Source organism: Anopheles bellator, chromosome 1 (genome assembly GCF_943735745.2).
Source record: "Anopheles bellator chromosome 1, idAnoBellAS_SP24_06.2, whole genome shotgun sequence".
In the NCBI taxonomy this organism is placed as follows: domain Eukaryota; kingdom Metazoa; phylum Arthropoda; class Insecta; order Diptera; family Culicidae; genus Anopheles; species Anopheles bellator.
Genome location: NC_071285.1, coordinates 44,509,836 through 44,537,790, shown reverse-complemented (window position 1 = coordinate 44,537,790; position 27,955 = coordinate 44,509,836). Strand labels below are relative to the sequence as shown.

Below are 27,955 nucleotides of genomic sequence, written 5' to 3'. Positions count from 1 at the left end.
TTACATTTCCTTTAATTATACTTTGCTGTTAGTGTTATGTAGCAAAATAAATAAAAATTAGCGAATCATCATCGAATCATCATAGTAAATCACTTATCAATCCGTGAAGGCTGAAACTGTCTATTTAATTTAAATGTTTCAATTCAAATTCTAAGGTCGCGCTTTAACGGCCAATATTGGTCCAAACGGAAACTGGGACCTATCATCACTATCGGCCATGATTCACGTTCTGGTTGCGTTAGCGCTGTGGCTTATTTGCTGTTTCGAATGAATCACCCATTTTGCTCTATCACTATTCAATCATTTTCCGCTGGTGTTGGATCCACACTAAACCTGAGGGTGTGCTAGATAAACATTCCGGCTCACAACACCACTTTAAATCATCTCCGTAGGTGTGCGTGTTTGGTATCACCTTATCAGCTGCTCCACGACCATCTCATTACATGCCGGGCACTCGTACCTTTTACGTACTTCCAGCGGCTACAAAGTCACCAGTCGTGTCGAGACCGTCCCGAAAGAAGGACTGCCCGAAGTGTGAATTGAAGCGAATCCGTTCCCATCTTCATTACCGATTTGTGAGTTGCAACTAGTCTGATTATTACTAGCCCACAATGAACACCGGTAAGTTCCAGTCCACCGGGAGTTGGATTTCCAATCGCACCAGGTCTCTTATCAGTTTACGCCAACGCCCTGTCGGAATCGATTCGTAACGGGGCGTAACCGGAAAACAGTGTTTTATCGTTATCACCAGCCGTAAGACCACCGGCATGGTCTGATTTCCGCTGCGAATTTCCGTTGCGTCATTCACTGGTCGTGGAGTGGTTTAGTGGCGCAACTCTCATATTGCGGACCTTGTTGTTGTAGGTTTCAACTGGATTCCGTGGACCTCGCACCAGGGCATTCCGCCGGTTGCCGTCCACGCCGGCAACGATCAGGATGGGTCACCGATCTACGTTGGTCGAGCTTACCACGAGGGTGACCAGCTGCCAGCGAAGGTCCTCCCGACCAAACAGGCAGCCTACGTGTCCCACAACGGGTTGGAGATATTCAAATCCAACTTTGAGGTGCTGACGGGCACCGGATTCACGTGGGTTCACAGTGGCAACGGTCACGTGCCGGCTGGGGCAGTGCTGGCTGGCAGCACAACTACCGGGGAGCAGCTGTACGTAGGGCGGGCACATCACGAGGGAAGTTTGACTCCTGGAAAGGTTCATCGTTCGCACGGCTGTCTGTACATTCCGTTTGGCGGCGCCGAACAGAGCATCCTGAGCTACGAGGTCCTCGTAGGACAGCAGCGTTGTAAGTGAAGCAGTTCTGAGTTACCAATCGAATGTTGTCACCTAATCCACATCTCTTCCGTGCAGCTTCCTGGCAACACTGCTCGGCCCACGCTCCGGTCCCTCCGGGTGCCATCTTGGCCGGTCACGACTCCGACAGCTCGCCGATCTACGTCGGTCGGGCGTTCCACGAGGGTGATCAGCTGCCAGCGAAGGTCCTGCCGAGCAAGCAGATCGCCTACGTGTGCCACAACGGCCAGGAGATACCGAAGCACTCGTTCGAGATCCTGTGCAACGGCAACGTGTCCTGGGTTCCGTCCGGATTTGGTAGCGTACCCCCGAACGCCGTGTTTGGCGGGCGTACCTCGACTGGGGAGGCCCTGTACATTGGCCGGACCCACTATATGGGCAGCTTGACACCGGGCAAGATCCACCCGAGCCACCAGACGCTCTACATCCCGTACGGTGGCAGCGAAGTCCCGATCAAGAACTACGAAGTTCTGATCGAGCACTAGAAGGGGCTATCGGCTAGTCACGCAATATTGTCGAAGAAAGGTACAGTTTGAAATAGGGCCCAGTTCGGATCGGGGTTCGGCAAGAGTCTGAAACATTTCGGCAAGCCCTCTATTACGAGTCAGAAGCTACACAAAATACAAAATACAAATCGACAACCAAAACTGCGGTGCTGTTTCTGTGGCGTTGAAGGCTGTAGCTAGCTTAGAAGGTACAGTCCCGCGTGTTGTCCGGAATGTTCTTGACCTGATCCAGCAACACCAGCTCGTAGGTGATGATCGTACCGGCCATCTGTGGAGACAAACGTTAAGCTTTAACGATGATTGTAGATGAATCATTGAATAAATTGGAATTCTTTCCAGAAAACAATCGCTTCGGCTTGGGACAGAAAATCGGAATATGGACCGCCGTTATCTAATCACCGGTTTCTGTTCCTATCTCGTGCCTTAGTCTGGTGTGCCGAATCGATAGGTAACTGATACGGAAGATCGATTTTATTTGCTTACTTCAAGCACCAGCGCTCCGCTCCGACCGATAAGGAACGACCCGAGTGACCGGAGATGTTTGGTGCAGTTGCCCGTCTTTGGTTCAGACCGGAGATAAGATACGGTTGACCACCGTTTTGCGGTGGTTTTTCTGCAGACATTCCGTGAATTGCGCCAAGGCTTATTTATAGCTGGAGGTTCAAATCCCTTCCAGGAAGCCACTTACCGCCAGTATGAGGGGCCGCCGGATGTAGAAGAACCGCATGCCCGAGAGGGCATTGTCGGCGGTGGCCACCGAGTCGCAGAGTCGCCGCAGGTCCAGGTTCCAGTTGGAGCTCGGAAACCGGCGCAGCGTTTCCAGCGGCCGATCGGCGGCGCTGCTAACCGAGGACACCACGAACAGCATCAGAAAGCAGCGGCCCATCAGAAAGGCGAGCGAGTACCAGAAGTAGATGGACGTCATGGTGGTAGGCTTCAAGCTAGACCAGAACCCCCCCCGCCGCGGCCAGGGACGATAAGGAAGCGGTTATGGTCCGAAACGGTGACAGGAAGGCCCACGAAACCTACTCGAAGCTGTTGAAAAGCTGCATCGTGATGAAGAACATGTCGTTGGCGCAGGACACGAGAATGAGCCGCGAGAAGCGCCCGTCCAGGAACCGGAGCAACTCGGTCAGGCGCACAAAATGGAGTCGCAGTTCGCGCCAAACGCCCACCGACTGCGGTTGTCCGACCATCCGCTCGAGCCGCTCGTTGTACTGCAAGAACCGGCGCTGGAGACACAGGCTGAGGCAGATGATGAAAACGTCCACAAAGTGCCAGGTGAACTTGGCCACGCGCATCGTCAACTCGATGGCCCAACCGATGGCCGGATTGTAGGACACGGCCCGCAGGACGTACGGATGCTCGCGGTGAAAGAAGTTCTTCCAGAACCCGCTCCGATGCGGACAGTAGCGGATGTGGAGCCCATTCAGTTGGTACGCCGAGATGAAGTTGAGGATGTCCTCAAGGAACGCGCACAGAATCACGCCGCACGCGATGAGCCGGACCTTGCGCCGGAGCGAGAGGGCCCCGACCGGCGGCCGGTATGGGGCACTCCGGAACGGCAGCTCGTCCTCGTACCAGCGCGTCATGATGGTGGACCAGTTCCGGGCCAACCCTATCAGCTCCACCATGAACAGCAGGATAACGGCGTAATAGGCCAGCGATGCTGAAACGGAGCGCATTTCCGGTTGAATGGTGCCTCAACGATACAGTTCCCGGGTCGGACTTACACGCTACGGACACGTTGAAACCGGGCAGGTGGGCCGTGTGATTCACAAGCATCACGACGAGCGTCAGCATCAGCGATAGGGTGACCATGGCGTAGACGAAGCGCACCGAACGGACACGCACCGTCACGTGGCGCGGATCACTTCCGGTGTAGCCCACGACCGGCATCAGCGAGAACAGTTGGCCCATGAAGATGACTACCGAGAGGGCTTCGTGTGCGCTGCACTCTCTGACCGCCTTCAACCCGTGTCCAGTCGGGGTATCCGTCACCATCACGGTCGAGGTGGCCGAAATGATGGCAAGCCGCTTGACGGGAGTCTCTTCCGACCGTCCCGACGTTTTCATCGTGGACGGTTCTGCAAACCACACAAAAGAAGACACTCCAACCGGCTAGGATCGCAACCTGGACGGTCCTCGTCGAGACTGGAACTGTCACCCGGCTGAGCAGGAACGTATCCTGTGGGCCGACAATTGAATATGCCGTGCCGTGTCGGGAGGGAAACAAGTTGTAAACAAAACAATTATCCTGACCCACTGGTTCCACTTTCACTTCGTGTCCTGGGAATCTGGCCACATGACACCACCAACCGGACACGGACGGATCGGGTCGTGCCCAGCGCTCGTGACGTCACAGATGTCTGGCTGATTGAAAGTCAACAATGGAGGTGGGTTGCTCGGGGGGGAGTGCAGCACGTTGGCTTCTGGTGTGATTACAGGGAGCTTTGCCCGCGCTGAGCTGATGAGCTTACGCTGGAAGCCAATTATGCTGGGTTGCCCGTGACTCTTCGGTCCGCCATCAGCCGAGTCCGGAGGCTGCCGGACGGCCACCGTTTACCGAGCGTTTGACCGATAATTAAAAGGTAAACACCCAATGTTGATGGATCGGTTGTGGGCTTAGGCGCGCCCTGACGCTAAATGGGCCTGAAAATAGTTCATCATCCGGCGGTCCGCCGTTCGCAACATGTTGGGCAAATGGGCAAATAAATTATATCTCCCGCAGCGGATTATTACACTGCGATGCGGACGGCAGACAGTGCGATTGATACATCGAATGAGTGGACTTCGCATCCGAACAGTAACACTAAAATTGCTGATGCCAAAGTAAATAGCACCGTCAATTCGACACATTCGTTACCAAAATTTCCGTCAAGCGTACTCCTTACTATTATTAAAACTTTCTTTCAATACTTTTCCTTCTTCAGCAATGCGGTCACAGAATTTCCGTTCACAGAAGTAACTACATCCAAACCGATTTGGTGGTTTGTTAAAATTTTTAGATTTATAATCATAAACTACAATTCGAACAACAAATTGATTGAATTTGATTGATTGATCAAAATCACAAACGAATCATCATCAAACGAAAAGAATTCAGATTTCTTCCTTGCAAGTTCGCTTGCATCGTACGGCACGTTGCACGCAATTACGGCAAAAGTATTACTTGCGGTACCTGACGCTAGGTGTCGCTAGGAGCGTGCACGACTTCGAACAAACCCGGTTATGGCTTTCTCAGTGTTTGGTGATTAATTACAATTTATTATTGTTTTCTGGAGTATCATAACTTTAGTTTAAATCATCTGCTCTATTTCTGCTAGTAGCATATGCTGTTGAACCAAACATACCGCCCAAAGGGAAATAGGGCATTGCCCATGCGGATTGAAACACAATCGCAAACACACAAAATCACGGCAAGCAGAAACCCATTTCATAAAGCACGCTTGCCGTGGTACAGCCTAAAGTTCATCGACATTTTGTTTTTTTTTCACTCCCTCTCTCTCTCTCGCTTTCTCCTTAGCACCCTTCTTTAACCCCCGTTTACCGTTCCGCTTCACTTCCGTGTTCCGTTGCGGCTGTACCACACAAGATTTCCTCGCCATCGTCATCGGCATCATCACCGTCAGTGTCAGCAGCGGCCCCACTCCGCTGCCCTCCCTCCTCCGAGAAGCGACACAATCACTTCACAAGCGCCGCGTTTCTCACGTCAGCCCGTGGCCGCGTTCGGCGTCGTCGTCGGTCGAAAAATAGGAGCAAGAAAAGCAGAACAGAGCGCGAAAGCAAATCAGGTCGAGCAGCGGAACCGAAAACGATGCCACGCGGGAGAGGCGCGCGGTTGAGGGGCCACTTTTCCACGGAGCCACGGGCCTTCGTCGTCGAGAGAGCCCCTGAATCCGTTCCGAACGGCCCAACGACGTCACCAAGTAATCCAGTTGACGGGTTCGGGGTGAAAGGACGGCAAGCTACGGCGAGAGAGAGAGAGAGGGAGAGAGGGGAACGGTGGGGGAACGGGGCACAGTGAGCAGTGACTTGCGCAATAAAGCCAACAACAAAAAGACAACGACGAGCAGCAACGCGAGCATCGAGGAGTCGTCAAAGTAGCCCAGCCACGAGACCTGCTGCGTGAAATTCCGTCGCCGTACCAGAAAGCCCATAGGCCCAAGGGGCTCAAAGGGAAAATGCGTCTCAGCGAAGGGAAAACATCGGGAGGGTAAAGGTCCTGGAGGCCGGGAAATACTGTGGCTAGGGTGACCTCGGAGACCTGTAATCCTGGGGCGCAGAAAGGGTCGGCTTGGTATTGTTCTGTTCTGTAGACGACGTATGCTAATGATATACCTTTTCGAGGGGCTGAAGGACATTCCAGTGTTGCGAAATTCACAACATCCCAGTATTGGCACAGTTTGCGGAAATTGTGTTGCAAATTTTAACAGATGAATAGTTTCTCGTTGTTTGATTAACAATAAACCCAATAATCAATTGTCTCCGTCAAGGACTGATATAATATATTGAACCAATGGTGTTCAGTATACAAAGAACTTGTTGTTTTGAAACAATTTCATAGTTAAAGCATCGGTGAAGAATTTCATAGAATTTTATTCGGAAAGCCATTTGCAGCAGTTTTCTTAAAGAACGTCCCGTCCTTCTGTCACCAAGGCGAACGTGGCTCTATTAGTAACATTCCCTACATTTCACGACCGAAATGAGGCTGGGCTCTTTATTCAAACTCTGGTTTCTACACTGCCATGACTGTTATTTTCTGTGCAGAGTGCTTTAAAAACGCAAACTCCAATAATTCGTTTCCAGTTCTATACTCTAGATCGCCTGCAAACTGCCAGAAACCTTGTCATTAACAACATTTAAAAATGTAAAGAAAATCATTTGGCATCGATTAAAGCATCGATTTTTTTCCGTACACGTTGGAGCCACACAGGATAAAACCCGATTGGGTAGGCATATTTATTCAATTCACAGGCATCAAAGAGAACGGCTAAGTGGTCTCGGAATGCACGTAATCAGAACTTGCTACCGACTCGTGTAACTGTCACAGTGACTGCACTAGAGAATGGCACGAAACATCTGGATAGGTGGCGCAAAAATATCCCCACTCTGAGACGACGTTCCTACAAACAGAAAGCGTTGCGCAACCACAATATTGGTATGCCAATTAATGTGCCACGTGTCACGAAGTTAAAACAATATCAATCACAGCCTTCGTTCGTCACATTCCTCGCATTCCTCACAGTAGACATAACATTCCGATTCAGAAAGCTGCGCAGATTCTGCTTAGAGTGATGCTAACATTCGTCGACTGCAAAGGCCAGGGGCAAATGTTATCGAGCCCTGTTCGTCGATTGCCACTAATTATTCCCATCGTTCAGGTAATCCCCGAATTCCTCATCTTCAGAAGCGAACCAATCAGAGATCAATTTTTCAATACCTTCATAAGAAGTCCGAAGAAGTCTAACTTCATTAGATTTTAAAAGCTCATAGTAAGCCAAACTCCAATAGGACATTTTTCTAATCATTCCCACAGTACTCAGGCGTCTAAGCAAAAACGATTTACCAAGAACAAAACTCGACATATTCGGATGCTTAAAAAAGGTGATGCTCGCAGTTTAACCAAAAACCTAAACTGCGTTCGATCCGCAATGATAGTAGCTGTTAAACACATATTTCATAATAATGTTGTTGTTACATTTTGTGAGTGAGAGCATCTATTGCAAAACCGCATGAATTAATTCAAAGTCCTGATAAGATATTAATATTTTGTGATTGGAATTGGGAAACAAACATGACAAAGACATACCGACATCGTGTATCAAAGGTCCGCTAGGTTTGAGTTCAACAATCAATTGTATGAGTGTGTAGCCGTTCGATTACTGCCAATTAATGAATGGCTAACGTTCTGACCAAATAGCTCCACCGAGCACCATTGGCAACAGCAAGCCCAACGACAACGGCATTTAGGCGTCGCGTCTTCGATCTCCATAACCGAGCCCTGCCGGCCTGCGATAATCAATCGAAAGAACAATTGTAAACTGCCCCATCATTACCATCGTTGATCCACCGTTATCTACCACCCCTCTGGGGCTAAGGGCACCCTCTTGGCCTCCGATAACGCGACGCGACAAAAAAGGAACAATTCGCACAATCGTTGGCCGTCTAGTACGTTCGGTGGAAGGTGTTCGAGTGATCGAAGCGACCCACAATCAGCGGTATCGCCGCAGCCTGAGGCCTGAGTGGCGTGCCGTGCGCAAAACTCTTAGCATTGCACACGGCACCACGGCCAGTTTAAACTGCTCGAAACGATACGCGTTCGAGCACCGGCAATTTCTTCGTAGATCGTAGGAATTTGGTTTTCTTAAATCGGAAAGCATCGGAAAGTATCGCTGGCCACGGTTACTTTTGAAAGCCAAACTTCCCCACATCCCAGGCTCTAGCATTCCAGCACCAGAGACACCCCGTTGACACTGGATTCAAATCGGTGTGGCAACCATTCAACAACCTACACCAACGACCTTATCAGATGCCTATAAAATGGGCTGGCACACGCTACGGGAACGGTCAGTAGGTCTCGCGCTGTGATTGACGACTGCCATCTGTGTAGTGCTTGTGGTAAAAAACGGTTAGTGACTCTGGATGCTGTGAAGATGTGCGGCTCAACACGAGTAACGATAGCGGTTTTGGTCCTCGCCGGGTGCTTCTCCTTCGATGCGATTTTCGCCCACGAGGAGCACGATGCACACTACTGGCAGCACATGGCACACGACCTGCTGTTCGAGAAGAAGGATTACACCATGCAGAAGATTGTAATTATTGTCCACTCGCGGTGTAGATAATTTTAAGATAGTCTCAGACACATTTACACTAAACTAGCTGGTGACCGGTAATTAAAAGACTTCAGTGAAGTACTTTCTATCGCTAATCGTTATGCTGTGACTCGTATCAATGAAGTGTGCCGCGTTACGTTTGAAAAGTTTGGAACTAAACATCCGATTATCAATCCGACACCGAACAAGACACCGATAAGGAGTGTTGCGCAAGATAAACGCCAGATTGCCTATTATCGCGATCAGTGAACGAAGATATGAAACCATTCATAGAAGTGCAAAAAAAAGAGGTAGAAAAATCGATCAATCAATCAACTAGCGACCACTTGATCCAATCTTAAGTCCAAGCCGACCCAGCTGGTTGATAACAGTGTTCCCACAACGGTTTCCCTTTCTGTTCGGCGAAGTTCTTTGATGGAACTGATACTGCAACGGAGCGATATCAAGTGGCCATGTTCGGTAGCTTACTGCGTATTTGCGTAATGCACTTTGTAATCAGTTGTTAAGCGTAGCTCGAAAGCATGTGTTTATTCGAAGCTGAAAGAAATAGAAAAAAAGGATACAAAATATTGAAGCGACTTTTCGTAAGGCAACGGTCGTTTGCAAACTGCCACTTGCTGTAGCTAGCGACACTTTGTATCATTTCGGTTATATAGTCCCAGTGGAAAGCCTTGGCACCATTCGCCATTATTAAAAGCTTATATGACCAAATCGATACACGGTGCCATTGGCTAACTGTTCGTCTAATATCTCTGAGCCACAAGTAAAACCTTGTAAATTTAATCAATATGTTTACTTCTTAAGGGGTTCATCTTTTTCCCCAATGGTATTAGTCAATACACTAATTAGACATACCCTTTAGAGAAAATTGTTCTATATTTTAAAAATCATTTTTTTCATTTAATTCTAGTCATTTTTCACTATATTTTCTTTAGTTTCGTCTTTCAATCGATAGCCCGCAGTTGTGCTTTAAATCTGATGTGATTTGTTTCCCTTATTTACTCTTTTTCCACATGGCTCTGTATCGGGCCCATACATCACTTTGACTGCTTCTTCTATTATTTACGCCGTCCGACCGGCCACCTAACACCACATGAACAGAACATCGCCAAGAACATCATGGTGTTTGTCGGAGCCGGCATGTCCCAGACAACGGTCACAGCAGCCCGCTCCTACAACGGTGGAGACAACGCCACGCTGGCCTTCGAGGAGCTCAAGTGGAGCGGCAATGCACGGGTAAGGATAGTTTCTCGGGAGGGCTTCGCATTTTGGGGAGGGCATTTTGGTGGGCTTTAATTCAGAGTGAGGCTGCTGCTGCCATTGGCATAAGAAAACCGTAAGAGGTTCGCAAACTCTTCTCTAGCAGGATGGATCTCTTATGGACCTTCCAAGACAAGGCAAGGCTGTAATGGATGGTTTGTTCAAAAGTACGTAGTTGTAAAATGGATTATATCTTTTTCTACGATTCGATCCATGCTTTTGACCCGCAACTTTACCACCACTATGCCGAGGCACTGCTCGGCTTCAGCACTTTGCCCTGTGCTTACCGTACTTGTTAGCAACAATCAAGCGAAATTAATAATGATGATTTTTGGAGCCTGTCCGCCTGTCTGGTTGAAGCGAAAAAACAAATGTTCGCCCGAAGGTCACAAAGCAAAACCGGACCACCTCGCCACGGCGGTGACCTCGCCACGGAGCATATTTTTCCCTTCTTTAATTTCGTCAGCCGCTCCGTTGCCAGCCCGAGCTCGGTCATGCTCGGTGGACCGCAAAAAGAAGAAACACGGCGGCGTGCAACATGATTACCGGTTCTGGGCCGAGGACCGTCGTAAGATATCCGGGCGGTCCGCGGCGGAGGGTAAAGCTGCGTTTGCGTGGCCAACCCCTAGCCTGACGCTTGGCGGCCGAAGCCCCGAGGCGGCCGAAAACGGTGATGACACCTTTTTGGGGAACCGGACCGATACCAGAACCCCGGATATTGATTGAGAGCGTATGGTACCGAGTCCACGATTCGCCTGTGAGGCAAGAGTGGATCCATTTTCCCGGCCCAGAACCGACGCCACTGCGCGAACTAAGGAGTTGGAGGGTAATAAATTGGCCACTTAGTCCGGCACTTCGCACGGAACTACCCTTCGGTGTTCGAAGGGTTCCAGGCTGGCCACGCCGAAGAGACAAAACATCCACCCAGATTCTTCGGGGTTTGAAAGTGGCAGGCGGGGCGGGCCCGGCGGGGCATCGATTGGTTTTTCTTGCCACTTTTCCGATTGTTTATTTACCGATTTACGAGTTTTTCCGCTTCTTTCTCTTCCGCCAACGTTAGACATACTGTGTCGATAGCCGCGTCCCTGACAGCGCCTGTGCCGGGACAGCCTTTCTGACCGGCGTCAAGTCGAACCGGGGCACGGTGGCCGTCGATCCGACGGTCAACCGTGGCGACTGTACGCTCGATCCGGCCAAAAAACTCGCATCGATCGCCAAATGGGCCCTCGAGGCGGGCAAAGCTGTCGGTAAGTCCCGGGGATGGCCGGAAGCTCCCGGTTGAGGCGTGATTTATCGTGATTCAATCGTTTTCGCTTTGGTTCAATTAAATTTTTTATCGTTACGCCTCAGACAAACGTGGCACGTTTCGGTCGGATTCCTGTTCCCGAAGCGATATCTGTGTCGCGCGATTGAAAATGGGCCGTCGTATCGAGCTGCTGCCGCGCTGTAAGGTTAAGCTCGGATTCTAAATCCGGAACGGCGAAAACCGTAGCGACTTGCGCATTTCGCGCTGCGTTTTATTTTTGAAATGAAAATCTCTCTCTTGGAATCTCTTGCAGGAAGGTTTTCCGCGCTCCCATATTGTTTACTTACCTTTCCGACAGGGGTAAGGCAATACTTATTCTAAAAATTGCTCCAAAGAACACCTGAGTTCCATAAAAAACCACTTATGCGCTTGGACCACACGAACCCCTGACGAACCCCTGACGATCATCCTCTTTTTTGGTTCATTCGTACCTGTTTAAACGCATCCCATATTGTCTAGTTAGGATATAGTCAGGTTAGGATATCCGGCTCTCACCCGGAAGGCCCGGGTTCGATTCCCGGTATGGGAAATGATAACCCTTTTTTATGTTTGTTTAATTTAACTTGTGTAATAACTCAACGGCTACCCATTACAATGATAACAAATTTAGATATCAAAACAATTTGGATTTTTTACATTTATACATTTTTCAATCAAGAATGTTTAATTTTTGTCGACATTGAATAATTTACAGATTGACGGTTTTCTGATTTTTCTTCCATAATGTTTTTGTGACAAAAATCGGAGAATAAAAGTAAGTCAATTGGCAATAAATTAGCAACCTTAAAAATGTGTGGGAACTTTGTTGTCTGTGACTTTAACAAACGTATTATCTACGACGACAAAAGTGATTAAAGTAACTGAAATAGTAACAGTAATTAAAATAGTAGACTACTTGAAACATCACAAACACCAAGAGCCTCTTCTACAGAACTCTTTTGGGGCTCTTTAAAAACTCTAACGTTTCATACGAAGAACATCAAGATAAGGATAGAAAACTTTGCCTCCCGGTTGATCCTTATGTGGCCTTAACAAATTGCTGTAGCATTCGGTGGCTTCACTAAACTCGCTCCAACTTGCAGGATTCGCGACAACTTCCCGGGTCACTTCCGGCTCGAACGCGGCCCTCTACGCCAACAGCCCGGACAGCCGGTGGGAGAACGATGCGGATGTGACCGGGGCAGGCTGCAGCCCCACCAACGTCCCCGACATTGCCCGTCAACTGATTCACGGAGACATTGGCAAGCATTTCAAGGTGCGACGGTGCCGACCGACCGTAGAACGGAAGAGAGAGACTAAACTTCCTACCCTTTCCGTCTTCGTCGCGTCACGTCGCGAACTTCGTTTCCGGTTTCCAGGTCATACTCGGTGGCGGACGAAAACAGTTTCTTCCCACAACCGAAGTGGACACTTCCGGTAACCGTGGGCTGCGAACCGACGGCAGCAACCTCATCAGCGAGTGGCAACAGTCGAAGGGCGCCGGAGCGAACGCCACCTACATCACGAGCGTGGTGCGTAATTTGAATTTTCCCATTTTTATTTCATTTCCCGATTCGACACTTCCAGCCATTCCATTAATTTCCCTTTCGCCACAGTTGAAGTGCCACCACCGTGCCCAATCCACCGTGGTGATGGGTGGCTTTTTCCCGGAAAACCCTCGCTTCTAAGTAAAGCCCCGAATGAAACACTCCTTTAACAGCTGCCGTCCCGTGGACCGGGTTAGAGCTGTGATGTCCTATTTTGGGAAGCGTGAGAATTTATGCCACTGATGTGATTCCAGTGAGCGCCTATAAATTACCGATTCACGGCTTGAAGAATGTGTTTGTGGAGCGAATTCCTCCACACACAGGCGTTTTGGGCTGTGTTTTGTTATTCCACAAGTGCTCTGATGTTTGATGGTATTGTAACGAACGTGTTCACAACAATGATTAACTGTTTTATGTTGTTGTTGGCACTGCATAGTTTCAACAACTCATGGTTGATGTTGCTTCCAAATGTACCGGGTAGATTAGCTGCTCACTATTTTGGTGTCTTAACCCGGCCTTGGAAATATTGTTGGCTTACAGCTAGAGACGTAAGTGCGTAAATGCGGACCAACATTTGCTTTAAAGTTTTTCTCGTTCTATTCTTTGCCTTCATGCACAGCCGTCAACTTCTTGATGACTCCTACGAAAAGCTGTGACAATGAAGATCCTTAATTTGGTCAAGTAAAACACTTGTTTTGTTCCGATAAACAAAATCGAATGTAATTATGCCTGTCAATTAACAACGCTTTTAGTAGTTTGTGATTTGTTCATTCTACATCGAATTTATACAACCTCTCACCCAATATGTGATTTTGATTGCATTTCAATTGATGGAAAAATACAATTAATTTTCCATGATGTTGGCATTATTTACATTCATTCGTTCATCATTGGAATAATTGTAATGAGCTACTAAAAAGTTGGTCTTTCCCTATTGGAAATTCTGACTTACTGAAGATCTAACCGTAGCTTATGTAACACCATATTACTTAGAAACATTTTTTTAGAACAGAAACTTTTACATTTAGAAATAGTAAAAGTGACGTGAATGTCACATTTTATTGACAATCAGAGTTGAAGATGTAATGGGGCCAAAGTTAACTGACTCGATACAAATCGAAGGACACTTTCAGGTCTTGCGTTACTTCTGTGCGCTGTAAAAGATAGTAGAATAGTAGGTAGAACTGTCGGATGCGTGAGGACGCATTTCTGGAGACTCATAAAAATTATCACTCATTATATGAACTGGCTTGCGAATGGGAAATCCTGACCAATTACTTTTAATAGCGACTGGTGCTAAGTTGCGACCATAAAATCAAAGTACATCAAATGCGCACAACTTGCAAAACCCGAGCCCGTCACCATAAATCAGCCCCATAAACGGTGATTTCGCAGATGCTTAATCCATGCCGCCCGAACTCGGTGCGATAGGAGCGAGTTGGCGCTTGGCGCGGACACCAACCAAGCCAGTAATTGGTAAAGCAAAACTATTTAAACCCAAGCGACGGGAGGTGCATGATTTATTGGCCGATAAAATGCAGCATGCACCGACTGGGCCGTGTGACATGCCTCTTGCATCTCAATTTGTGCGACCTTCGGACCCTGTCCACCGGCGCTGCGCTGATGGATAGACAGAGTGAGCTGCAGTAATCAAGGTGGAAGCGATACACAACGTTGAGCTGACTCACGGTTGGCAAATATTGCACCACAAGTGTGCATCCGTGCACCGGATTCCACCATCCGTGGTGACGGAAAAGAACGGGAAAAATGAAACGAAACGAAAAGTTTGAAAATCGGATTCGGAGGAACATTCCGCCGGCCGGACCGGACCGGATGCAACGGATGCGGTGGATAGTTGTGATTTGATTTATCGCCCCGTATGTGCGGCCGGCAGTGTAAAATGGCTGATATAAATCATTCGGCAAAACGTCAATTGCGATCCATGAATTGGCCCCAGCGCCAAGCCAATCCTTGTTTTCGCCGTGCGTGCTGTAGGCGCGGGTGAGCGGGTTGGTCGGTGGGGACGGTGGCACGGGGTTGCCTTGGGCGCGTAACACGTCTCGGGAGGAGCAAGGCGACGAGCCAAGCGCGCGAAACCCGGGCCAAAGATTTTGCATCGCCAGGTTCTCGTTCGCCCGAAGCACAGTGGACACGTTGCGTTTTTATTAATAAGCACAAATGGATAATAAAAAAAATTAAATTAAAGCAATAGAGAAGTTTTTCGAACAATGATAGGCTTTTGCAATTTTACCGCGACAATGGCATTTTTCTGCAGGTCGCATTTCTTATTATACTTTTCTTTTAAACTGTAATAAGATAAATTATTCAAGACGTTCAGTAGTTCTTAAATAGGTTCACAATTATTGCTTATGTGTAAAATTTTGCTCCATAAAGTCTGTAGAGTAGTGAAAGTACTAACAATTTGAGATTTGTCATTTGTAATTTGACATTTGAAATCAATTCGAAATCAATTTGAAATTATTTCAATTACTTAACGAGCTAATGGTATTTAGTGAAGCCTCAACAATTCATACCTTTTGCTAAACAAATATTTAATCCTTTTCATTCGCGTGAAACTAATTGAACAATATGAAAGCCAATAGACTAATTCCTCATACACAATAGGTTACGGCTGTGATTCGAATAAGAACAGACCGCTAGGTACAATTAGACCAGAAACCAAGAAAAAAACAAAAGGAAACGGAAACAAGAGCCAATCTAATCTAGCTTAAGGAGCTGAACAAACTAAGTAACTACAGCAAATCTACGCATTAATCAGGATGAGGGAAAGGCTGAGAGAAGATCAATACGAAGATCAGATTTATGTTTAACGTCAAACAACCTTCATATTATATATTAAAAACCTATAAATTTTGACCAGCTCTCTAGTGGCGCGGGCCCACTGTGATTCTCCACCCGGCATAGGGACCGGCACCGGGACACGTATTGCGGCACAGAAAAAAAGCGGCCGCCTTTGCTTTGCCGGCGCAATCGGTGCATCGGCCAACATTGCCAACCGGCCCCGTGTTCGATTTTGCGTGCACTGCAACCGGATTGCAGTTCCACCAACACACTCGCTCTGGACGCTCTTCTTCTGCTGCAGCCGTTCAAACGCCGTCGATGCATTTGAACTCCACTCCGTGTCGATCGTCCCGCCCGGGCCCGCCGGGGAAACTCCGGTGAAGCCCGCAGAAGCCCAACCGGAGCTTGGAACCGGATCGTGTCGGGTGCGAAACGCGTTTTCTTGGTCGCCGAGACCACAGAGAGAGAGAGAGAGAGAGAGAGGTCGATAAAAAGGCTCGATTCTCGATCGTCGTCGCTGATTATGCTGCGAGTTTGAGGTTTTTATTTCCACTTGGTCCTCGGTCCGGGTTGCCTGGCATTCGCCAAAAATTTCGCAATCACAAACGCGGTCACGTCCCAATGTTGGGGCCTCCGTCTTTACTGTCAATCATTCGGCCCCGGACGAGAGATTCTGATCAAACTCACCTCGCAGCGGGATCTGGCGGTGTATTTGGCATTTTATTTTAACGGCCTTACGATGCCTGGCACGGCCGAAAAACGTTTATTTCTTTATCTCTGAAGAGGTTCAGCAATTAACTGAAATTTTAATTTATTGTTATCTTCTTTCATTTCTTTGGTGCTGGTGCCTCTTTATGAGATGGTCACAGTCCTTAAGGATGGCTTTCGGGAATTAGCATTACACTAATTCGCATTCCGCACACTCACCCAAAAGCGAAATGAAGTGTGATAAAAACTGGCAACTTATGGAAACTCTTCCGGATTATCTTTCTCCGATTATTCTCTTTATTAGCCAGCGACCCGGGATAATCCGCTGGTTTTGGGCACGGTTAATCCGCATTCGGCGCGGCAAACGGCAAAACACGGTCCCAATTTTTCCACCAACCCAACCCATTTTAGCATTGCGCCGGGTTTGCGCTGCGCAAACGACGGCGAATTCATTAAAATTGATCATCGTCATTAATTAACGGTATAAACGTCGGTGCTCGGTTGACCGCCTAGTCTGGCCGTTCGCGCCCCAAACCGCAACTTTTATTGAGACCTAAAAATCTCGTCGTCGTCGCCGTGCGTGGGGTTCGTAATTTGGCCACATGTGGCCCGCGATGAGCATTGGCCCGTGGCTTTTTTGTGCAACGCTCCGAGCACCTGGTGCATCCCGGGCGTGTTGTCCGGGAGTTCACCTGCGGAGGTTGCCACAACGGGGCCATGTGGCAAGGGATTAGGACACGGCAAACCGATTAAAGAGCCGATGCACAAACACACAAATGTCCTCGCACACATGGGAAGGTGTGAACCCGAACGCTGCCAGACTAGTGGACACTAATCGTACTTTGGTCGCCCGAGAAAATTGCGACAACGGATCGATTCCGATTTCACCAACAACCGCCGGTCAGCAAACGCGTGCACAGGGAAAACCGAAAAAACACAATCTCAATGGCACAACCAAACCGAATGGCGAATTGCAGCACGGCTCGTGGTAGGACGGCAGAAGGGACAGACAATTCTTTTAAAGGGCTTTCGCAAATCCTTTCGCCAGAAGCAATCTGCACACGGGGCCAATTAAAGTTGAGCGCCCGGGTGGTGGTTGCAAACTGTGTGTTTTGTGTGTGTTGTCGCGGAATGTGGGACAGTTTGTGGCGAAAAAGGACGAGCCCAGCCACGGTGGGTGCTATGCTTTAATCACAATAAAGGGCTTTATGGTGAATGAAATCTTGATTGCATATCAGAAGCGGTTGGCGCGAATAATTAGAAATTCGTATCGTATCTTTAATATCGCCTCGCACTGGGTCGCGCTCATATTTCTCACCCTCGCCCCTGGGTCTTGATTTGCCTACAGCGAAACCGGACGATTAAAGCGGAACACTCGGCCACACCGTTGCTCGTGCTGCTCATCAATTTAAATTAAAAAATTAAAGGTTTCGCAAGAACGTCCCCGGGTCTCGTCCGCCATTGTGCCGTTATGAATTGCGTGCCCCTTGACGAAGCATGGATCGAAACATCCAAACAGTATTTTAGTCAGCTGTCTAAATGGGCTAACCCTGAAGCTTTTTTTGAATTTGAAAAGATTGCCTAAAGTCACCAAGTATAAACATACCATTAGTACGGTTCGAGTGTCCAACTATTATTGTTTCATTTATTGCTGCTCATTGGACCATAACCTACCGCTATAGAAAGAAGATTGAAGGAGAAAATTGCAGTTTCCAGTGGAAGGATGGGAAACTCGAGGAGTGATGTTGGACACTATAGTCTGAGAAAGCCGCTAGGATGTTCAAGCTGCAGGTCCACCGTTGAGTGTAATGATGGAAAGAAGAAGTTAGTCAGTAAAGTTAAAGTTACCTTATAGATGGTGCATTTGGTTTGATTTTGGCAATGAGTAGAGCAACGCTAATGTTTGATATCCGCAGATTCTCGTTAAATACTGACCTGCCCCATATTCTTTTGCATTCTAGAGAACAGCTGCCACGTACCAGATGAGTTTTTACATCATCGTGCGAAAACTAATTGCTAATGCTAACTAATTTGTACTGATCTACTGGCCTAGTGACCATCCTGAATTCTAGTACTTGCGTTATCGTTAGTACAACTAATGATAGCCTATGATGGTTGATATTTTCCGAAGATTCAATAGTTTTAAAATAGTAATACTATCTTAATCTTCGTTCAGCAATTTTAATGTACAGTGCCAAATCACCTAGCAAATTGATAAGTTGCAGGCATCATCTTGGAATGATAACCGTCTTAAACATGATCTACAACGTTGGTACTGTTCGTTGGAGAAATGTTTCAGTCTCTCAAATACGTCAAACTGGTATAAAAATGGCCAAAATATGACGGCATAACTTGATGAAAGCAGTAATCTTTCGTAAAGAAAAACATCTTATTGGTCAAGGTTTCGGCTTTCAACACGATAATGCTGCAAATCACATGGCTCGAGTTCTCAAGTAGTACCTCAAAAATGATGATTTTGAAGCATAAAACTCTTTTCTAACTTGGCCTCCCTCAGGGATTAAAACTTTTGGACAATATGGCCCTGCATCATGTTGTTTGCGTTGAATCGCTGTGCATATCATAAGCCCTGTAAAATCAACGTATTAGCCTTCTATTTAATGTTTTGGTTGAACTTTGATGTTATAGGTTTGACTAATTGACTAATAGACATGTTATATTGATGATTATAACATGTTTTGCTAATACAATCAAAGTGACTTTCTTGTTCGTTTTATCGATTACCTCATTACTTTTATAAATTTTTTATCAATTCCCTGTTATTTCTACCATCACGGTACTGTAAATGACTTGTCTGCCAGCATTTTTACTCTCATAACATAATTATTGTTTCGATTATGAGATTGCCGTCGTGAATCGGAGCAAACAATATTGATAATGCTATTGTTTTATTGCAACTCCCGGCCACGCTGTCAATCAAGTTGTAGGTCGATCGTAGCGAGGACCTTTTCCGGTTGTTACTGAATCTCCGAGATCGCGCTCACGAGCCGTTCTCAAATCCACTTCAAATTCGTCCATCCACTTACGCGACTTAGCACGACTTGTCTCCGACCGTGGCGGGGTCTGAATTTTAATCACAATTTTAAATATTTATTAAATTCTCTACGCTGCCGGGCGGGCCACCCTCGGTGTGCGCTGGAACAATTGTTGCAATTTTCATACAACAACCCTCGTCCGGCACTGAAGAAGGGACGCTATCTGCTTCGGTCGGCCGGCGGCTGCAAGTGCTCGAAAGAGACACTGCTGCTCGCTGCGGAGGACACGTCCCTTCGGAAGCGGAAAATCCTGCCAGTAACACCCAGCAGGGAATAGGCTGCCTTAGGGAGCGGACGCTTCTCCCCCACCGACAACCGGTTGGTTGTTTAATTTGATTTTCAATCCCATTTAGAGGCAATATCGCCTCGCTTGTTATCGTCCTGTCCCATGCTATTTACTGGGACGCCGGAGAGTTTACACAAGGATTGCTAACTTTTGTAGCGGCGAAGCGGCATGTTGTCGGCGTCGATGTGTGCGAGTGTTTGTTAATGGCACCGACGCTGCAGATAGCTCCTTCCGGTGAAGCTGTCGTTCTTTGTGTACCGAACAAAGAGCGAACAAAACTTTCGACGGTTCCGGAAGAGCGGAAAAGCCCTTTAATACGCCGGGCTGATATTTTTGATAAAGGTTTCTGATAGTATCGTGTGGTTTGTTATATTTTCATGCTTTTCATCCTGCAACCCTAAATATTCTCATTCTCACGTTTTAATCAAAATATGACCACCGTACCCGGAAATACGGTGACGCAGTATTAATCATTTCTATTGTTTGCTTTGTAAGTTGTAGACCACTTTTACATTTTACATCATTTGATTCATGTTGCTACAAACTTAGCACTTTTAAGATAAGCTCAAGTTGTTAATGAAACTATAACTAATTGCCCGATCAATCAAATAAAAAAATTAAAACAGAGATAAAACGCTTTCACTGTTCTTTTCTACGCCAACAGGACGAGCTGGGAAGGCTGGACACATCGAAGATCGACTATCTGCTCGGTCTGTTCGACTACGACCATCTGCCGTTCAGTACGGACTTTACCGGCCAGGAGGGTGCGGTGACTCCTCCCCTGGTGCGCATGGTCCACTACTCGCTCGAGATGCTCCAGAAGTCGGAACACACCGAGGGGTTCCTGCTGTTCGTCGAGGATGGCAACATCCAGCGGGCGCACCAACAGAACAAGGCCCGCAAAGCGCTGGAGCAGGTTCGCCACTATGCCGGGGCCTTCAACATGGCCAAGATGATGGCCAGCGAGCAAAATACCCTGTTCATCTCGATGAACGACGTCGGCAGCACGCTGACCCTTCCGGGCTACCCGGCCCGTAACTCCGACATCGTGTCCTCTCCGGCCGGAACCAGCGATGCCGACGCGTTGCCCTACCTCGGGCTGAGCTACGCCAGCGGGCCCGCTCACTCCACGTTCTACCGCGCGGCCACCGGTCGCCTCAATCCGGTCACGGTGCTGGAAGGGATGGCCGACCCGCACGAACGAACCTGCCCCGCATCCGTCCCACTGTCCGCGGGGGTTGACGGGGGTGAAGATGCGACCGTCTTTGCCTCCGGCCCTTGGGCTTTCATGCTGTCCGGGGGCTACGAGCAGCACTTTATCGCGCACACGATCGCGTTCGCCTCGTGCATGGATGGAGCATGCGACGGGGCCACCACGATGACCCTTTCTGTGGCCGCCCTGGCGACGGTTGTCCTGGCCAAACTGGTCTCTTAAATGGCCAAACGAAAACACTACTTTTTGGTTGCGAACTTCATGAGGCCAAACTCCACTTTAACCAGTAAATTCGGCAACCCAGTTCGGCGGCGATGAAAGTGTTCAAATAGGCTAGCTTCATCCGCCACAATGGCCAATAACTAACGGGAAGGATAATAGAATAAAGGACAATTGTCAAAGTACCATCGTTCTGCTAACTACAATAGTTGATAATATTAGTGACAATCTGAAATACGCAGATTTGCTATGGAAAAGTTGTTTTGGTTTTTTCATGAAATGATCATTTAAATGAAATAATAAACAATAATTGAAATTCAAAAATTATATAAGAAAAGCGTTCGTAGGTTGAGTTTTTTATTTCTACGTCCAAATTATACTGCAATAGCAATTATTGTAATTGATGGATAACAACAGAGGTGCCAACGAAGAACAAGAACATATCCGTTTAAATATCCCTTAAAATAATGCAAATATAGTCGGAATACACATTATTATATATGGCCCAATGTTTTTATCTCTGCTGTAATCATCGTTTGAAAAACCTTTTGAAACATTCGACAAACTGTCGGTACTGTACATAGAGAAGCTGGAATAAGAACGAAAAGTACTTTACGAAATCACCGACCTCGTTGAAAGCGCTTGTGGGATTAAAAAGCTTCGCGACGAGGTTTTCGAAAATGAAAACGCCTGGCACTGACATTTCACATGAAAACTTAGTAGTATTTTAGGCGAAAACGGACATGGCCAAGAGAAGTTTGTCAGATTCGGACACAGTCCATGTCTCAGAGACTTATGTGAGATTTTAAAGATTCTGTATGATGTGAGCGAAATAGTTTCTTCAGACTGTAGAACGACCTGTTGGCGAAGCTCAAGACGACTTCGAACTTTTGGTCATTTATTAACACGTCAACCTCACCTTCTTGTCAGTCCCTACGTTTGGAGCTACATCTGAAAGCTTTCCACCTCCAATGTGCAGCATGAATCACTTTTGATGCTGTCTTGACCATATCTGACTAACTCAGAGCCACGGTGTGGCTTCAATTCTATTTTGACCTCCCATTAATACTGGTAGTTCATGTTTTATGTGATGTGTTTGGCGCCAGGACAATCAATTTAAATTCATTTGATTCAACCGACACCAGGCTCGGTCCCACGATGCATTCGAATGCAGCTCCGCCTGAACTCCGAAAACCTGTTCTTTTCCACCCCGTTTTCCTTCGTCACAAACTTGTTCTGCCACCCGTCATTACCATCATCATCATCATCGCCATCATCATCATCATCATCGCCATCATTCCTTCTTCTCTCGCTTCCTTCTTCTGCCCGGCCACCAATCCGATTTGCCTTTGTCTTTGCCAGTAATCGGATTGGTCGCGCAGTAAACACGAAGCTCCGCCTTCGGCAGGCACGATCGGGCCCGAAGTAATCGGCATCCGAACGCGGCCCGAAGCGGACCTCGGCCGCTTCGGGCCGGATGTTCGGCGATGTTCGGATGTTCGATAATTGATTGGATTTTGATTTCCCGTTTTGTACGCTGTTTACCATTTTCAGCCTTCAACACATTAAAATGCTAATTTCCTTGTGCCCCCCCCTCATCGTCATGGCGGGTGTTTCCCTTAGTCATTACTGTCGAAATTTCCATTCCAACTAGGTAATCCATTCCAACTAGGTAATTTAGCAAATCAATTACATCACCAGAATTATCGTTTGCAAATTCTGTAAAGTTACTTCGAAAAAGTGTTGCGTTTGCCAATAGAACGATGTCCTTGGAGCGGCCCTTGGATTTCAGTTTTCTTCACCGCACATGCGCACTAGGTTCCTCCTGAGTTGCTTTTACAGAACTGTACTTTTCGACATTTTACTGCCGTATCAGAAGTAGTTGTCGTGCCGTGAGCGAACTGAAAGTTTATTCACTAGTTCTGACATCTTAGCTAGGCCTTGTATTTGATGGCGAATGCCGTCAGTAACATCTTCAGCCTATTGGGCATCTCGGTGGTGCGTCCCAACGTCGCTCAAAGTACCGATGAATTCATACGAAACAATCGATGGGTTATAGCACAGCCTCAATACTTATTTAAAGTGTTGTGGTTGAAAAATGAGTTACATTCTTCGGCATTGGGGATACGACATACACTCATTTTGGCCATTACGTATGTATATAAAATCAGTTATATAAGCAAAGAATAATATAATAACAAGTATATCCGATACGTGTGAATCATCACGACGTTTTTTTGTAGTCTTAAGAATAATATTAAAATCAACACTACTGTTTGATCATTTATATAACAGAAGAGATGTTTGTAGACAGTGCGTGATGGAAAAAAGGCCTACGTGTCCAATAACCCCAACTACACTGCCTTGAATTATCGCTAGTAAAAAAAAGAATTTTTGAATCAATAAGAAATATAATACAAAAATTATTCAAAAAAGTGTATCTTGTCTCTTGTACATAAAAATGACTATTGAACTTGTTTCAAGACTTTCTCCGGTCGTCGTGAAAAACCTGAGACGCACTTCCCGCGGTTCAATTCGAAAGATTGATAGCAAATATTTTTTTACGTGCTTTAAATATATGCCAACACTTCATTTCACTCAACAAAATACTGTATCTGCTGATGGTAGTTTAATTGAAAATTTTGTTGAATAAAATAGTTAATAAAATGCCCTTTTTCTGTACAGCAACGCCCCGGTGAGTTCTGCAAGGTTCATACGCACCCAGCGTCGTTGGCTGCCCAAACTATGATGGATGAGGGAAAACATGCTCACGAACGTTTTAATGCCAAAGTTTGAACTTGCAGTAACGAAGACTAACTTCACATGCTATTACTTAAAAAATTGAAATAATGCTTAAAATACTTTAATTAACTTAATATGCGTTTCGTAACATTGGTCCGTACCATCGCGAGAGCAGACGAGTTCGGCAGCTGTCGAAGATGAAACTATAGATTCAAAAAGACCAGTAATAAACACTATTCGAGAGAAATGTTACTGAAACACGATTCATTAGGTTTAGTCAACAAAAGCTTATAACATCGCGGCTTGTGAAACTGTTCCTTTGCTTTGATTAAAACTTTTCAATCATTCTTAGTACCTCATATTACCCAATAAATTATATTTGGTCCTAAGAAAAAATCCATAATGTGGCAACAAGCCAATCGAATTGTATGCATATGCTTAGCTAGTTCAGCATTATCTATTACTTTTGAACGTAAAATACCGCACAAAATATGATATTCTTCCCGAAATCCAAAATGGCAGCCTGGAGCGCGTTCATGTTTACCAGAATTTGTGGAAACATTACAGGGAGTCGTATTTCCCCTTATTCGTTTATTCTCTGATGTCAGAGAAGAACGTTGGTTGAAAATCTTTTCCGTGTGGTTTCCTAGAAAACGTACCGTCAGGTGTTTTTGTTGGCACTATCCCACCGTTCAGTAACCTTTCCAGAACATTCGTCAGTAATTTTAGTAGCACAGAAGAAACGCGTTCTTTCCGCCGAAGAAAACATCGATTTGAACGAAGCTAAACGACGATCATGCGCAGTAGGCACTGCACACATTCGGTGAAGACAGCACAGGCACAGAGTTGGCGTCGTGAAAATTGTGAAACTATTTTAGAAATCAGCGTCATTATTTCGTACGCTCAAAACTGTGCGGTTGCTTCATATCGTAGCGAAAGAATGCCTTTCAATTGATGCTTTTGAAGAAACTACTAACACTGTAAGCGAAAGTAGATTGGCTTGAGGCGTATTCTTCAATATAAATATTCGAGCGCAAAATGTTCCATTCAACATTGTTCCATTCATTTGCAGGTGATCTCCTTTCGAGGTTCGGAAAGCTTAGGCCATTCGTATAACGAAGTAACTCCTTGAGGGTTCTTGGGCTGTCCCTCAACTAACAGGTAAGAAGAGTTGGCAAACTAGGGCTTCTCCTAACGCACCTGGAACAGTTTACCTCCCGCAGCTGGCACTCGGCTCTCCGTTCATTCTCTTGCTGCACTTTGGCGCTGCATTTGCCCAGGAAGTAGGTGTGACTTGGCGACGGCCGATGGTCAGAAATTATACACACTTTACTGCAACCTTTCTAATAATAAGCACTTTCGCGTCGCCGGGTCGACATAACGAATTCGATTATCGTTCGGTCGTTTTGTTCCAATTGTCCGGCCAAGCTCCTGCTGCGTTTGAGGTGTTAGACAGATGGTCTCGGGCTTCTAACCCGGGAAGAATGATTTTGTCAGCATGCCCGTTTAAACCTTTGCCTTCCAAGCTGAGCATTGAACCGTCCATTTTATCATCCCTTCTTCGTGCCATCTTCACATCATGTTTTTGTGACTGTTGGCTGGAAGCTTCTACTCACTCGAAGAATTAGACAAATACAGTTTGCTGCTTTTCGTTTTTTAGCGACGTTCATAGAAGCAATGTAAAATGCGACCACAATTGCCTGGAAATTGAAAACACCCTTTTGGAGGAAGATGCCGCTGCAACTCTGGTTCTAGGTATTTATAATTGTTTTTTTTTTTATGGCAACAGCGTCTCTCCAGTGCCTTGCCGTGACCAATTTCTGCCACCTTGTGTCACCTATTTTGGCGGCCCGGAGCCCCATCTATGGGAGAGCCGCACCGCGTATCATATTCGTAGTTCCTTCGCTTGTGATGCCCTCTGTTCCGTCGGTTGCGTCCTCGTGCTCCGCTTGTGGCTTAATTTATGTCCAGACGGGGGCACCAGAGTGCGAGACCAAGGGCGCGATAAAGCAAGGAACGAGAGACGGAGGCACATTCGAACCTCGACCGGGCCCGGGACGAGTTGCACGGGATACCCGACAGCGATTGGGAGTTGGGACCGTGTGCAATGTGCAATTAAAAACCGAACCAATGCAGCAGATCCCGACGACGGCGGCGAGTGACGTGCGGTGCATGTGCAATCGCTCGGCGGTTGTGGGTCTGCGTTGGAGCGAGGGGACCCCCCCGTTGCACCTACGGAACGGTGTCATTGCGGACTGATGCTCTTGGCAGTGTGCGTGCGTGCGTGCTTGCGGCGCAGCTCGCTTCGCTTGCTCCGCCGACTCCGACTCTGACGTAAATGTGGGCCTTGGACCTTTTTTGGAAAATTAATTAACGAGTGCGTCCAGTCTAGTCCGATCGGAGGTCCGATTTGGGATGTCAGATGGACGCGAGTTTCCAAATTCGGAATCGACCCCTACGAGTAGTTGCGGTGGTGGAACTCTAGGTTGAACTTTAAAAACTCTTCAACAGAAACTTTAGTTAACAGGGTCCTAGTTCGGGGTACTGAAGTCACTAGGCCACTTTATCCAATGCAAGATGGTGCCCCCTATTGGAATAAGGAAAAGGAAAGATGGAGATTCGGGATTGGAGATTGGATTGGGTCGCTGGTGCATTTTCCAGAGCTACCCGACGGAGAGTTTTCTTCTGGCCCGAAAGTACGTCGTCGTTGTCGTCTGGCAGATCGGTTCGGTCGCCTGGTCGTCGGTCTGTCGCGCAAAACGTTGGAGCAAATAAATCGATTTTCATCCCTCGGTGACCCACACACTTACACAGACGGGCGCACGCACGCACCCAGCGTTGTTTTAAAGTGCGTTGCTCCCACGAACGCGGTCAGTCCGGTCCGAGATCCGCCCGAAGACCCCGCAACGCGAAACGGAATCTCCGTTGCTATGGGCCACCGACTCACTCACACAACCACGCTCGATGGAGCTGCCACGACGCAGTTGGGAGCGAAATGTGAAAATGATTTAACCCTCTCCGCGGCCACTTCTCGCCCGCGCCAACCTTCGGCGCGAGGCCAGCAAATCGAGCTCGAAAAGTCTGGCTCCAACAGCACTGGGAGCGAGAGAGAGAGAGCCCCCTTGTGGGAGCAAATAGAGAGAGAGCGAGCGCGAGCCGCTCTCTCCATCTCTCTGTGGAACGCTACCGTTCTCGCGCATTTCCGCGCGCTCGACGCGACGCGCGCGAGTGCGAGCAGGACCGCGAACGGGTGGACGATGGGCCGGGAGCGAGCGAGAGAGCGACAGTATGCTGCGCAGTTGCAGTGGAGGATTATTGATCGGTAGCGTGTGCAGAGAGCGAGAGGCATCATTATTAAATGAAATTGCCGTAATAAAAGTTTTATGTCCGAACCCGGGTGGAGGCCCGCACAACCCGCGGGACCTGGAGGATTGTCCTGGGTGGACGGGGGGGTGGAGGCCTTCTTTTTGTGGTCATCACTCCGACGCGACATAATCGTCGTCGTCGGAGTGGTGGTGGTGCGTTGCTCAATTCAGCCTCCGGTATGGTCACAAAATTGGAGGATGCCTTTGGCTTTGATCACGACGCTTCCGGTCCGGCCACACTTCCGGTCACGATGGAAAGTGGCCGGCGAGCCGAGAGACCTTCGGTTCGGAGCGGGAACTTCGCCGGCCTAAGATTGGCTCGTAAAAGGCAACTTTCTACATTGGAACCGGAACCACCAAAGCAATGCACTTGGAGATTGGATGGAGTTTGAAGTTTATAGCGCCTGCGAAGCGATTGCCAGCGATTGGCATTCGGCATCGAAACAGGAATCCGAAAGCTAATGTGAGTGGCCGTCCAGCACTTGTTTCACCATTTGACCAACTATTACCCATGGAGCTCTATAACTTTATCTCAAACAGCCGAAACCTTAAAGTACTGACAAACTCTCGGTGTTTCTGCTCATGGCTGGTTAAAAGAAACACTGCACTAGCTGAATTGAAAACAGCACGCAAGAATTTTCCTTATCCAGAGATTTTTTAAATTATCCATCAGCAAACCGTTGTAGCCTAAGAATCTACCGATTTCTCTAAACTTTGCGGATTCGATAGATTCGAACTGGAGGAGTAACACGACAACTCAACAACAGACAAATAAATTATGATTTTATTTCGTCTGTAATATTTCAGTTGATACACTGTTTAGGTT

General features: G+C 47.3%; 3 protein-coding genes and 1 non-coding gene across 5 annotated transcripts; 3 read left to right on the top strand and 1 right to left on the bottom strand.

Moving 5' to 3' along the window:
* Positions 1-494: 494 nt before the first annotated feature.
* On the top strand, positions 495-2,097 carry LOC131216452 (uncharacterized). Of its 2 annotated transcripts, none has more exons than XM_058210948.1 (3): positions 495-621; positions 865-1,296; positions 1,365-2,097. In XM_058210948.1, the coding sequence occupies exons 1-3, from the start codon at positions 612-614 to the stop codon at positions 1,790-1,792; spliced, it is 870 nt and encodes a 289-aa protein (XP_058066931.1). In that variant the 5' UTR covers positions 495-611; the 3' UTR covers positions 1,793-2,097. The 2 variants fall into 2 exon arrangements, with proteins under 2 accessions (XP_058066931.1, XP_058066930.1); XM_058210947.1 differs by having other exon boundaries at positions 865-1,299.
* LOC131215690 (gustatory receptor for sugar taste 64a-like) lies at positions 1,995-3,889 on the bottom strand. The gene is made up of 4 exons (XM_058210082.1): positions 3,547-3,889; positions 2,843-3,515; positions 2,502-2,754; positions 1,995-2,081 (listed from the first exon to the last, which is right to left on the bottom strand). Exons 1-4 carry the CDS (start codon positions 3,887-3,889, stop codon positions 1,995-1,997), a joined length of 1,356 nt encoding a protein of 451 aa, XP_058066065.1.
* Positions 3,890-8,414: 4,525 nt separating this feature from the next.
* LOC131212355 (membrane-bound alkaline phosphatase-like) lies at positions 8,415-21,238 on the top strand. Its single transcript, XM_058206198.1, has 6 exons — positions 8,415-8,628; positions 9,751-9,885; positions 10,970-11,156; positions 12,298-12,470; positions 12,574-12,726; positions 20,255-21,238. The coding sequence occupies exons 1-6, from the start codon at positions 8,470-8,472 to the stop codon at positions 21,023-21,025; spliced, it is 1,578 nt and encodes a 525-aa protein (XP_058062181.1). The 5' UTR covers positions 8,415-8,469; the 3' UTR covers positions 21,026-21,238.
* Positions 11,660-11,744, top strand: Trnae-cuc (transfer RNA glutamic acid (anticodon CUC)). Its single transcript has one exon. It is a non-coding gene; the product is annotated as a tRNA-Glu (tRNA).
* Positions 21,239-27,955: the final 6,717 nt, after the last annotated feature.